General features: G+C 46.0%; 1 protein-coding gene across 4 annotated transcripts in view; it reads left to right on the forward strand.

Annotated features, from left to right (window-relative positions):
- Window positions 1-14095, forward strand: part of LOC111845554 (axin-1-like) — a 38293-nt gene that overhangs the window by 12152 nt on the left and 12046 nt on the right. For 2 of the 4 annotated variants that reach the window (XM_023815057.2, XM_023815059.2), the window contains one exon: window positions 4647-5585. In XM_023815057.2, coding sequence (XP_023670825.2) covers window positions 4717-5585 — 869 coding nt within the window. In that variant the 5' untranslated portion in view covers window positions 4647-4716. Of the gene's footprint in view, window positions 1-2124; window positions 2311-2761; window positions 2987-4646; window positions 5586-14095 lie in introns of those variants that run through there. The other 2 variants (XM_023815056.2, XM_023815058.2) reach the window with 2 other exon arrangements.

The following is a 14095-nucleotide window of genomic DNA, read 5'->3' on the forward strand; positions in this document are numbered from 1 at the left end:
TGATAGCCGTGTGCAACCGCTCCCACTCCTCCAGCTGTTCTCACAGCACCTTCAGGCTGCACTGCTGCTGCTCAAGGGACTCATGCATCCACTGCTGGTCCAACTCCCGTTGCTTTGCCAGCTCGCTGTGCTCCTGGGCCAGCTGTGCCTCCAGAGCACAGCGTGCCATCTAACGGCTAAGTAATACTGCCTTGTGGCCGGCTAATGCCACCTTGACACTTCTGGCGGTTGCCCTCGCACTCCCAGCTAGCCAGTTCCTCGTGCAGCCACTCCTGGTCCTGCTGGCGTTGCCACTCCTGCTCGTCCAGCTCGCGGTGCCCGTGTGCCAGGCTGAACCTCCACCATGTGCCACGCCTCCTCATGGCCGACAAGCAGGCAGAGCCTCTGGGAGCTCCCCTGCCTTCCCCGCCTGCTGACGCCATCATGGAAGAGGAGCCAGTGGGCTGGCATGGGTGGCTTGAGGGCGCGCTGTGGTACGACAGGGGCCTGGCGGACTGGAAGGGCCGGTTTCAGGACGTGCTGCGGCAGGTTGGGGGTCTGGCAGGCTGGAACGGGTGGGTTCAGGGTCTGCTGCACGTGTCCAGGACTTTTGGAAGCTCGGGGTGGCACCTCCATCTCTCCATCATCCCTGCTCATCTTCTGGCAGCTCTGGCACGGGCTTACAGCAGTGTGCCCAGTGCCTGGTGCATACCAGCAGACGAACTTATTATCCCGAGCCGTCCTCTCAGGAGAATCGGCGCTTCTTCTCCAGTGTCGCCACTTCACTGCTGCCTGTAGGTCTGCTAAGTTAGAGTGAGCTGTCAGAGGTGGAGTAAGGCACTACGAATGGGGCTGCTTCTGGTATCCCACTTCTGACACCAATGTAATGTTTAGCAGACTAAAGCATGGTGATAGCGCTGTGATTGAACTAGACTTCCACTAAAAAGAGAAAAATGCCTTCCCTTTCTCCCCTTAGAAGTAGTAACAGACACCAAACAAGTAGTTTTAGGGACACGGGAGTCAGTCGCAGCACAATAAGGCACACATACGGTGGGTAATTTACATATCAAGATACGCAAGGATTGTTCATGTATGTCAAAGTCAAGGGTACTCACGACAATCGGGAACACAACAAGTATTAACAATAACAGAAACAGGGGCTGTTTACAATTTTCCCAGCATGCTCCGGCGCTACAATATTATGCCATGCAGGACCGTTTCAACAAGAAATCTAGACCTATTTAATTTTAGCGTTCAAACTGTTCATGATATTTTCAGTAAAAAACAACGTTTCTGATTCATTGTTCTTAATTTTTTTTTTGGAAATTTTAATGATTGCCAAACCATCGTTTGTTTAAGCGTGTCGGCAGCCTTTATATGTAAAGCATGCATGGTCGTAAAGCGAGATACGGAGGTTGACCGTTTTAAAAATATATCGACCGTTTCACTTTATGAAACATGTTTTTATGGGTATGTTTTGTCTATGTTCTTTCTTGTCGTGCAACTACAGTTTCGTAATAATACTATTTCCTGGATGAATACAACTCGGCCGTTTTTTTCAGAATGTAAAATATTGACTGATAATCCATCCATCCAACTGCTTATCTTGGACAGGGTCACTGGGTATTGAGTGTTACTGGGTGTGAAATATAAATTGCTATACTGTAGATCCTTTTCTGATAAGCTATGAAATGATGATATTGCACTGATAAAGTGTAGCATGAAATGTGACATCTTTGCTTAAAGCATGTAATCTCTCATTTGGTTGGGCAGGTTGTCAGCTCAGACCAGTTTGCAATAGCCATTTTCTAATATAAGGAAACTCCGTAAACAAACCACGCACTCGAGACAGTATTAATAGTGAACTCTGAATTTGAATCAGAGCAATTTTTGTACATAATAGGACCCAATTTAACATAACTAGACCTCTGTATTAAAAATTGTATATGTTTATAGTATAGTATATTGAAGAGAGTATTTTCCCCATTTTTGCACTAACATTACACTCTATTGCTTTGCAAGAAAATAATGCATTGAGTTTTTGTGGACTGCACAGCCAAATTCTACTGCTTTCGCTTTCCACGCTGCGCTTCCGCCTTGCGGCCGCGGGCGGCGCTGTTGGGCAGCTCCTGCTCGGCGCTCTCACTCTTTCACACACTGCGCGGAGTCGGAATAAGAGTGTGAGGCACAGACATGGAGAGGGCGAAGGGAGCGGATCGCTCCCTTTGTTATTTTTAAAGTCCCGCAACTCGCCGTTATGAGGCGATCCGCGGCGGAGCGCAGACGCCGGGATCCCGGATGCACTCAGGAGCGGGGGGAAGCCTTTCACGGGTATAGTATAAAACTTTTCGGGCGCGGGGGTTTTATTGCGGTAGCCGAGGATGAAATGTGCCCTCGCTTTGCAGTGTTTGAATCAAATTCCTGCTTCTCCCGAGTCGGCGGTGCGTCTTGATCGAGCTGCAAAGCCACGTCTGTGGGGTAGACGGGTACCGACGGGGACGCCGCGGCTGCACTTACTGTACGGATCATGCTGTAAAGTTGTATACCCCTGATCACCGGGGCTGACAGAGGGCCTGCTATCTCTACCCCTCTCACCCCCCCCCCCCCCCCCTGCCCACGATCCGTGTGTGCATGTGTGTGCAGAGTTTGTTTCTTCTTCCCCTCCCCCCATCCATCTCCGCCTCAGAGTCTCCGAGAGGCCGAGACGTGCATGCAGCTGGGGGGGGGGGGGGTTTCACTTCAAAGCGATCGCGATTGGGGAGGTCGGGGGGGACTGTCACAGTCAGGGTGGCTAGCTAGCCTACCGGCTAACATTTGCGCAAATGTCGCTCGCATCGTGCGGACACGTGCGGCGGCTCAACTCGGTTAATAAGTTTAATTGTGGGGGGAAAAAATCCTAATTACAGACGGGTCATCTGGCGCAAGCCGGAGCCCCCTTCTCGCTCTCTTAAGGAGCCGAACGGGTGGGTGGATAATGTCTCTTAAACAAACAAAAAAACTGATTCATGTAAGTTGTAGGTTTATACAACGTTATTGGAGCATTTATATGAACTCAGCCAATCTGTTACATGTATACTTTGCTTTCATTTCTCCTTCGGCTTGCACTCTTGGAGGAGGCTCTCCGAGTCCGCATGTTTTCGCTGTTATATTGTTCGCCTAGCTAGCTGTGATCGCTGTTTGCCTTGCCTGCTTTTTTTTCTATGCTTTATCGCGCCCCGTTTCCCGTTTTATTCATGCCGGCTCGCCTGCGTCGAGACGCCGCGCAGACGGCGCAGTTTCTGCGCAGCAGGCGCCTCCGGAGCGCCTGCGTCGCTGGGCATGGATCTGCGGCCATAAAGCGAATTAGCTGGGGAAGCAACGGCCTGTGGACTCTAAATACATAAAGAATAAAGTTAAATCACTCGAGAGAAAATGTATAATATTGTGTGTATAAATATAAATACCCTTTTGTCTAATATTTTGGAGACTGGATGCTTTTTGTCGTTGGAGAATCAGAATAACATTAAACAATGATTTAAACTATTGTTTCTTGTAATTGATCAGGATACTGTCAGCGCGGAGTCATGCAAATTGTGCATATTCATCGTACTACTCTGAAATTTCGATTGACAAATCATACCACGTTTTTTCATTTCAGTTCTCTTTCTCGTAAAACAAAACGCATCACTATATACAAAAACAGGAAATCGTGTACGATCCTACCCTACATTCAGCAGGTTTAGTCAAGAGGGACAGTTAAAATACACCCGTCGTTCCATTTCCTGTCCTTAATTCCTGCGCCTGGTGAAAAAGTTGTCCGCCGACGTCAGATGCGTTAGGTAAGGTGCCACTTTGTGGTACCCTGTGGCTGTGAATCTCGCACACGGTGGTGTGGTCGATTCCCCGTAGTATACCTTCATGAGGCTTCCATGTATCTTGATGTTGGGCCTGTAGGATTCAGTCAAAAAGGCGATTAGGTTTTTTGAATGTATGTTATTTACATAAGGTTGGGATGTAGCATAGATGTCTTCATCAAAGACCGTAGAAACATGCCCTTTCTTAGATAACCACCCTGTATGACTGTGTTATGATTCATGCCATCAAACTAGGAAATTATCTCCACCCCAATTAGTGTTCCTTGATTCTCTGCTGGTCAGTTTTCTGAAGAAATTCCTTAAGATATAATTTGCACAGGAAGTAGTGTGAGATTTGTCACTTTCTGCATTTTTACAGCATTAATTTCGAAACTGCTGTTGGCAAGAGGTGAATCCATTTTACACATTTTCCGTAATATTTTTTTCCCCCTGTAATTTGTCCAGCTTGCCAATTTCACAACCTGACAAAGCTGTAAATTTATGCGCAGAATTTACCCAGGCCAGATCTTGCTGAAATTGACGTTTCATACTGTTGCATGAACGTGATCTTTCTAAAAAAGAAAAATACTGCCGCTGCCGGTTGACAATTAGAATGACCTTTGATAGTGTTTCTTTTTTGATAAAAGGATTTAGAAAAGTTTAAAAGCTTTGTTGTTTCAGATGCTGATGAAACTGAGGAATCTCTGTGTCAGAGAGGCAGGACCTTCCCAGTTGTGTTACATAAAATAAACAGACACTGCAGGTTGGCTGCCCGTTCTTCCCGCTGTGACCTGCAGCGTGTTTCAGTCTCTCTCGTCTGCCCTGTCTTTGCAGGAGGATTTTTGCAGCAGCGCGAGAGGACGTCCGCCTTTAATCGTCGCCAAGTTTCGTCTGTGCCGGCGGGATGAGCGTGAGCGTCGCCGAGAAGCGCTACCCGGTGGACCTGGGGGGCAACTTTACGGAGGATGCTCCGAGACCCCCCGTCCCCGGGGAGGAGGGGGAGCTGGTGTCTGGCAATGTGCGGCAGTATAGCTACAGCTTCTGTGCCGCCAAGAGCGAGGCCTCGACGGCAACGCCGCGGCGGCCTGACCTGGACCTGGGCTATGAGCCTGAGGGCAGCGCCTCCCCCACCCCGCCCTATGTCAAGTGGGCCGAATCCCTGCACTCGCTGCTGGACGACCAGGACGGCATCCACCTTTTCAGGACGTTCCTCAAGCAGGAGGACTGCGCCGACCTCCTGGACTTCTGGTTCGCCTGCAGCGGCTTCCGGAAACTGGAGGCCGGAGAGTGTGGCGATGAGAAGAAGCTGAAGCTGGCCAAGGCCATCTACAGGAAGTACATCCTGGACAACAATGGCATCGTGTCGAGGCAGATCAAGCCTGCTACCAAGAGCTTCATAAAAGAATGCGTGATGAAGCTGCACATCGACCCCGCCATGTTCGACCAGGCGCAGACTGAGATTCAGACCATGATGGAAGACAACACGTACCCCGTCTTCCTGAAGTCCGACATCTATCTGGAATACACCCGGACCGGTGGCGAGAGTCCCAAGTTGTACGGCGATCAGTCGTCGTCTTTGGGGAATGGCAAGGTTCCGCCCGGATACTTACCGACCTTGAACGAAGACGAAGAATGGCGGTACGGCCGCGAGCCGGAGGAGCAGCACGAGTGCCAGTCGGCGCCCTCGAACCGGCTGACCGAGAAGCTGCTTATGGAGACTGCATCTCAAAGAGCCGTCACTGGCAGGAGATACCAGGGCAACCAGGAGTACAGGTAAAAAGCTCTACCGCCCAGCTCAGGTTCTTGTCCGGAACACTTTGTGTTCTGGTCCAAAACCGACTCGCGACGGGTTGCAACCTAATGCGTACTGATCTCCGGGCGATTTTAATCCTGCCTCGCGATTTATAGTGCATTTGGGTCAGAAAAGAGCCAAAACGAAAGAGGGTATAATGGAAGGCATTAGGTAACTGCTCTTAAGTGCAGCTAAATCCTGCAGGCCGGCTGAAGTAGCTGGGGCGCGTGCTGGGGTATTTATTAGGAGGTGAAAGTATGGGCTCTTTGTGTTGGCCACACAGGTGTTCTGTGAGGGGCAGGCTTTCAGGAACAGGGTAATGGCTTCCGGCGAGAGGCTCCACTGGGCTTTTCTCTCCAACGTGAAAACCAGAGTGTGTCGGCGAAGGTGAAAAAAATGTGAAACATCTGTTTAGCGCTTTACAAAGGGGGAGTGCAGTTCTTTGTAGGACTTTGAGATGAACGTGCTGAGATTGCGATCTGGAAATATGCAACACATGCAGTCCAGGTGATGAAACCAGTCTTCAAAGGACAGGGAACTATGTCTGCATTGCAGTGGTGCAATTCGGTGTTTTCATACCTGCCGTTCACTTCAGTGTAACGGCACAAAAACAGGGAATGTGCCCGTAACTCAGGAAAACAAATAAGACATTGTTCTGAATCAGTCAGGAGTGAAAGAGGGCCGGGCTGCAGGGTCGCCGTGCCTCGTGTGTCCCGGAACCCGCTCCTGATGAAAATGCGTTTCCGTCTGGCGATGGAGCTGTAATCGCACTTCCGTGAAAAATGCGTCCTGACACACAGGTGAGGCTCCGAGCCGGTCTCGGCGCGTCCCTGCTGAGTAGGTGACATCGTGTCACGTCGCCTGGTTCAGCGTGCTGACATGTGTCTGGCTGACTGTGTGTCTCTGAGGGAATCCCGAAGATGCTTGAGAATTAGTCAGTATTGTCGAACATCCTTTTTAATGTTGGCTTTACTCCCCATGTATGAGGGCAATTGAAACAAAAAAAAATATTGTTAGGCATAGCTGTGTACTTGTCCGTGTGTGTGCCTGTCTCCGCCATCCCACCCAGAGTGGTGGTACCCCAGCATTGCACCCCCCCCGATTGGAAGATGGATAGATGTGTATTATATAATACATCAGAGTTATAGATGGCAGTGTTAGGCTTCTTTATGCATAAACTACCAAAAATTTTACTTAAGGATCACATCATACTTGTGCTTGCATGGAAGTCTTATTGCAGAATATTTATTGCCGTAGATGGAAAGTGGGTCTATGTTTCTCATGCATTGTACATTGGTGACATGGTGTCTCTCTCTCTCTCTCGCTAAGCCCCCAATCTGACCTCTGAAGTGTGGTAAGGTTTCGGTGAATTGGGTGACGTACAGAGATTACAGTGCATAGCAGTGCTATCTTAAATGCTAAGAAGGGGAAGTAAGTGACTTGATGAAGTGACTGTAACGCAGGAGGGTGACCAAACGTTTCTGTTTGCCTCCGTCCTTTAAAGAAAGAGCTGAAAGAGCACCTTGAACTAGCTCGACCAATGGAAATCATTGTTGCATGCAAGGATAACAGGTTGTTCTTCATTTGAGACAGCCTGTGATTTTGTGGTTTAAGGTTCATCTCATGCAGTATTGCTGTCAAGCCAAATACCATTTCAGTTGACAGTTAGTTGCCATGTTATGTGATTTTTCAAATAATAAAGGGATGTTCGTCACCCTCAGGCAGATTAGGGAATCTGTTGTTATTTACCAAGAGGACTATTTACGTTTTAGACCATCATTTATCTGTATTTTTCCATTAAAAAATTTAGGGCTAGGTTTAAAATGGCTCAGAATGTCTGTTAGTGGTGTAACGGTTCTGTATCCAAGAACAAAAACACAATACAAACATTTTGTATGTTGTAGATGCAGCCTGAGCTCTCATTATGCTACTAATGTAAAAAAAACCTCATTTTCATTTCAACTAACGCTAAAACACTCACTAAATTATTATCCTATTTAAAGTTACAGCAAGCTGTGTATTTTGTAAATTACACATTTCACCTTCCAACTGCGTGTGTCACGTGACTATTTTGGTCCAATCAGGATTGGCTAGTTTCATTAGCTCAAGATGGATAATACCTCTGAGACTGCAGAACACAGGGGCACATTAAAGTCGGCAGTGCGGGAGAGTTTTGGTTATCCAGTGTAGTATTTTATTCTTTAAATGTATTTTTGATTGTTATTTTATGTGAAGTTAAGATATTTAACATGTCTTTGTGGTCTTCTGTTAATTGGTGATTAATAAAACTGAGAATTTTATTGTCCATTTTTTTGTATCCCCCCCCCCCCCGAAAAAAAAGAGGTATGAGCTGAACCATAGATTCAGAGAATCATGACAGCCCTGCCGTCTCTGGCATTCATGCAGAAAGGGTAGCTCCTGTGCTCTTGTGCTATTTCTCCGTGTTGGATAATGACTGACAGATGCTGACCCCCCCCCCCCCCAGAGTTAAAGTAACACACAGGCTTACTGCTTCACCCATGCCCGGCGAATTCCGAGGCCCCCGCTCTTGGACATTAAAGGGCCCGATCCAGGATTGGTCGCTCCGGGGGCGATATCCGCCCACCCCCCCACGGTGTACGGCACTTCACCCCTGTACTGAAGATCTGAAGATGCACACGCTACAGTCTGATAATATAGCATCTTGCCTGTTGACGTTGTTTATGGTGTAGGCAGAAATGAGAATGTCACCAACGAAGGCAGGAAACCGCGAGCTGTTTACCCTGTACGTGCCCCACATACACCGAGAGCTAGCTGCCCTCATCAGCGCCATATTAGCAAACGCTGCCTCTACAGTTCTGTGTCTCTTATCAAGCTAATAGGTAAATGTAGCTAATAGCTAAATCTGATCCAAGCTGTAGGATGTTCACTTGAAATAAGATTAACTATAATGCTGTGTCCCAAACACATTTATGCCGTTGCTGATTATAATTCTTCTGTGTTGGTGATGCTTGACTTTTTAAATATCCTTACTCCAGTTTAATTAAACTTCTGAAGGAGGGTCTTATATGTTCGTTTAAGATTGGTTGGTGTATTTACTTACTTATCTGTGTTGTGTTGTTTCCTTAAGGATAATTAAGGCTTTTACTCCCACATCCTAATTGCTAAGTTTAACTCTGAGTCTTTCTGAACTCTGAATTCCCGTCTGTTCGTATACGGGCTACGTGCAGCCCTGGGATCTGACGTCGCTGACCACAAGCTAGCGGTGTGTGAAACGCCCTAGCTCTGCGTGCTGCCTGTTTGTCTGCCGGCGGCCTGCTTACCTATGGCGCTCAGGACAGGCCTGCGGGAGCCGGCGATGGGCGGATCCCTCGTCATCAGGCCTCCTCGGGAATGCCCTGGCCTTGAGTCGAAGGGCGCTTCCCCTCCCCCCCCTCCCCGGGGGGGTGACAGAGTCAGGTATTCGGGGGAGCGGACACGTGACTGGATGCCGGCTAATGGCCAGCTCTGCCCCAGATCCTCACAATGTTCCATGTTTGATTAAAGTCTTTTAGAGGAATCGCAGCAGTTTGGATTTAATTACTGTGCACCTCAACAGTGTTTTGGAACGCGCCCAAGGCGACAATGGGGCTCTCAGTTTGCTGTTCGGTTGTGTTGTATCATTCACGTGTTTGTAGTTTAGCGAGTAATCCTACTTTACAGGGAAACTGCAGAGTGTAAAGGTGCCATTTTTTAAAGCACCATTTGCTCTGTGTGTGTCTAATAAAGATGATTCATTCCTACATTATTGCTTTGTGATGTCCGATGCACGAGGGCCGTTTGATCCAGAATCCATTACATGAGCTGTGCAGGCTTTTCGTCTTTTGATCTGTGTTCTCAGAATCCATTGTGGAAATTCATGCACTAACATGAGATATATGACTGGCCTCAGTCACTCTGTCCCTGCACCGACTGATCTGTGTCTGGTGGCGGAGATTTACGTAGAAGAGCATAACGTACACTTAGGAAATGAGGATTCTTCCCATGTGATTCTGGTCAGGTAGGCCTAAATGTTCTGTGATGGCCGTTTTTAAATGGAAATTAAAATGGACATACTTTAGATCATTCTGCACAATCATCAGACAAAATTTTGCCTTTTGTTTTTTACGGGGAAATCTCATTTGCCATTACTCACAATGTAATCAGCCTTTAAAGGTAATAGCTTTGTGAAATGACTTATAGGACAGTATTACAGCTGTGTGTTTATGCATATGTTTGTAAGACACATGCAGTATAATTTATTGATATTGGGGAGGAGGCCACAAAATGTCTCACTATGAAGTGGAACACAACAGCGTACCAATAAATCAACAACATGCAATTCTACATCTGACATGAAGGGGGCGACACAGAGCGTCATGCCATCCTTGGTGATACATGCTGCTATAGGATCCCAAACGATCCCTTATCAAACTGACTAGTATCAAAAGACGTAAATGTAAATTTTATTTATAAAGCACATGTCAAGATCCCTTCATGTTCACCAAAGTGCTGCACAATTCACAAAAAATAGATAAAACAACCCAAATGGAAAACATTTACATTCCAGAGGAGCTGAGCAAATTGCATTATCAGCTGTACTCAACTCATACGCCTTGGTAAAAAATAATAATAATAATAAAAAAATTAAGCCTTTTGTATCGGATATTAGCCGGCAAGGAGTCCTGTAGTAAATAAAACCCAGTTAGTAGCTTAACAGTCTTTGGGACTATAAAGTTGCAATGTGGAGATGAATTGCAGCTAGCAGGGATCTGTGGAAGTAAAATAAACAGTATTTCATAGTTTATATTTTATGGTTCAGTCGCTCCAACATGAGCTTTAAACTCTGACTGAATGCAGTCGTTTTCTTAACCATTTCAGAAAGCATGTTGAACGTTGTGGTTATGAGTAACGATATGGCTAATATCAGCTCGACTTGAAGGATAGTTTTATGTAGATGTGTTATGTTTTGTTAATACTGTAATCAGCTGCCCCACAACTGGTACTAAATAAATGAGTATTAGTTTTTTTTTTTATAGGGAGATAAAATCTTACCATCACCCATGAACACGCGGTTCTGGTTTCATTAGTTGTAAGAAATGTGCTAGTCAGTGTCCTGTGATAGCGCAGCGAGTATCTTTAGCAGGATGTCGGTGCCGAGCCGTGCAGACCGGGGTGCCTTCGGGGTCCTGCAGACCCCCCTCAGCGTCTGTGAGCTGCTGATTAAATTAAACGTTGAATTAAAAAGCTCTTAAAATACAGCCGGCTAGTTAAGAACTTAATTATTTTTTTTTTGCTAAAGTAGTTTTTAGGTTTCCTGCTAGGTACAGGAAGCTATTCCAAGTGTGTAGCGTGAAGACAATAGGAATAAATACGGCTTGTGTTATTGTCCGTATAGAATATGTTTGATTTTAAAAGCAATTAAAGTTTTCTGCTCAATCGTTCAAATGCCGACCAGCAGTTGGGAGGCTTACAGAATCCCAGTAGTATTTCTCTGTCCCTCTTCTGGCCGCTTCAGCCTGGACCATGTCCCACACAGCTTGGGAGACACCGTGGGCAATTTAAAATCACCGTCTTGCCTAAATGGGGGGTTGTGTGCTCCACGCACACAGTGCCAGGGGCGGGAATCGAACCTGCAACCCTAGAGGTGTGAAGTCACAATGCTGCCCTCATTGCGGTAATCAATATTTAAAGCGGATGCCAAATCCTACTCATTTTGTACACAAGCCATCAGCACTCTAATTATTTTTTAACCTCATGCAATGAAGGCTCCTGTTGAGGGGCAGTTAATGTAGGGCTTAGCTTGAGGGAAACCTGCAGAGTCGTCAGGTCAGAGACGCCTTCATTTAAACAAACATTTGGAGATGAAACAAAGTTTAAAAAGGAATTTTAATCCATCTTCCATTTAGCTACTTATCCTAGTCGCGGTTGCAGCCGCACGCTGCGTGACGTTAACATCAACATCGCATGTCATGCACTTGCAGTTGTCACAGCGCAAGGACTGCGATAGTCAGCTGGGTTGAGACTAGCTTGGCTGGTGTCTCGTTTTTCATATGCCGTACCGTCCGGTAGTACTGCACGATATATCGTTTATAACGCGGTTATCACATTTCAGGATATGTAGTGTCAAGTAAAGCCAATTAAATCAAATACATCATGCTGTAACTTATTCGCAAGGTTCTCATTTTCCATAACTTATGCACAAGATGAGTCTGTCAGTATAACATCGTTTGCTTTTGATATGAGGGTTTTTGGATACACAGTGTCTGTTGCCAGTGAGGCTTCTGCATGCACAGCAAGTCACCCGTCACAATTAGGGTGATATAATTCATTGACCATCGGGAGCTTGAGGTTTCGCTAATGCATTTTTACTTTGTCATAGGAATGAAAACTTAGCAAGCGTTGCAATTTTAACAACCGTTCCTTTTCATGATTGTCTACTGTAGTACACGTTTTAAAAAATAAGTCTAACGTTTGCCGCCACCTGCTTTTGCAGGAGCTCTGCGAGACAGTCATAATCGGTCTCAGCCTTGCTGTGGTGAGTTTGTGGGGGGAAAAAAAATTACATGAAAGAGTGCGAAGGAGAAAAGTGAGCAATAACTGGTTACAAAAAGGTCTTCCACTGTATGGTAATGTTTTGGATTCTTTGGATTTCACGAAATACCCCGTGACCCTGAATGGGACAAGCGGTAACTGAATATATATGGATGGATGGATATTTGACGGTATTGAGCAAAAGCATTTGATTGATCAGCACTGCTTTGTTCCTGCTGGCAAAGCTCATGGCATAACCGGCAGCTTGTTTGACAGACACTAACTATAGATAATACCAAGTTCTGTTTGTGTATAATTTATTTTGGGTACATTTTCAACTAATTCTTTGCTTTGTAAATACCGCAGTATTTATATAAATCCCATCACAATCACATCAAAATCACAGAATTTTTCCAGTGTCGTGCACCCCGTGTCGTAGGGGGAACCTGGAGCTTGTCCCAGGCTGCATTGGGCAGAAGACAGGTGGGGGCACCCTGGACAGGATGTCAGTCTACTGCAGGGCACACATTCACACACGCAGTCATTCACTGTGGGCAATTTAGAGATGCCACTTAACCTAGCAGTGTGTCTTTGGACTGTAGGAGGAAACCCACACTCACAGACTGGCGGTGTGAGAGAACGGTGTTGCCCGTGAATATTTAATATTTAAAAAATCCATTCTTGCAGCTCTAATCTGGAATTTTTGTGTCATTTAATAAACTTTAATATGCCACGTGTTGTCAAAATTAGGGACAGTATGGTTGTCATAAACTAATCCATTTGGTTTGCTGAGCGATGCATAATCAAACGTTGTCATACTGTGCATTTACCCCAAATGCTTCAAACATATTAAACGACAAGTGGTAATGAGACGATCAATGGCTCTCACGGGCTTATTTAGCATCTTTTGAAGACTGCAGTGTTTTAAGTATAAAACTGGGGTAATAGCTCCGTGGAAATAAATGGGAGAAGATCTGGGAATTGTGATATTGAATGAAAACCAAGGACGTGGCACAGGCCGCAGAAGACTCAGATCTGAATAGGCTCTCCTGCAATATATCAAAAAGCTTGTTCAATGGAGGAGCTTAGAGTCCTTCTAAAAGAGCAGGAAAATTTGTACTCGGTATTTTTGTACTGGGAACACTGAGGACAGTTTAGTGCCCCCCCCCCCGGTAATGGTCTCTTGGTAATTTACTGTGATCTCGTCGAGGGTCCAAGAAACGGTCACAATTTAGCGCCATCAGACGCTTTTCCGTCCTGCCGAGATCAGTCAGTCTTCTCCCCCGTCCTCCAGACGTCTCCGTGTTCGGGTCAGCACTCGTAAACCCCCCCGGACTCCTCTCCCCGCGCGGCTCCTGCCACTGGCCTGCGTCCCTTTTCGTCCCCGAGGCCGCGTGGTGGGTGGTCCACCAGCGCCAAACGCTCCTCCTTTGATGTGCCTTCAGTCGCGCTGAAGATTTAGGGAACGACGCCTGTAATGGGAATTCCTCGGGCCTGCAGGGCTGCCGGTCATTTTGCTGCATAGTTCCAGTCTGGAATTTTTTACCTCCAAAAATCTGAAGCCCTTCATTTAGGTTAAATATCATAAGTGCATAAGTAATTTGCATATGAGGCTTCATTTTATTTGTCTTACCCAGAGTTCTTTTGAGAACGTGTGCATGTTTTTTCTGGGGAAATTTTTTACTATAATTAATTGTAAAACCACATATATTTCTGAGAGCTATATATTGTCACTGTCCGAAGGAAACTGTCACTATTTTATTCTAGATGGAATATGTCAATTCTCCTCTGTAAACTGCATTTGACATCTAAGTGACCAACAAAAAGATGTTTTATGAAGTAATTTGTTTCACTAGTATTTGTTTGCACTAGTTAACGCTTGTAGTTATCGTCATTTGTATGGTTGACTTTACATTGCAAATTTTTTATAACGTATCTCATATCTATAATTGTGAATATA

This window comes from Paramormyrops kingsleyae, chromosome 5 (assembly GCF_048594095.1).
Source record: "Paramormyrops kingsleyae isolate MSU_618 chromosome 5, PKINGS_0.4, whole genome shotgun sequence".
In the NCBI taxonomy this organism is placed as follows: Eukaryota; Metazoa; Chordata; class Actinopteri; order Osteoglossiformes; family Mormyridae; genus Paramormyrops; species Paramormyrops kingsleyae.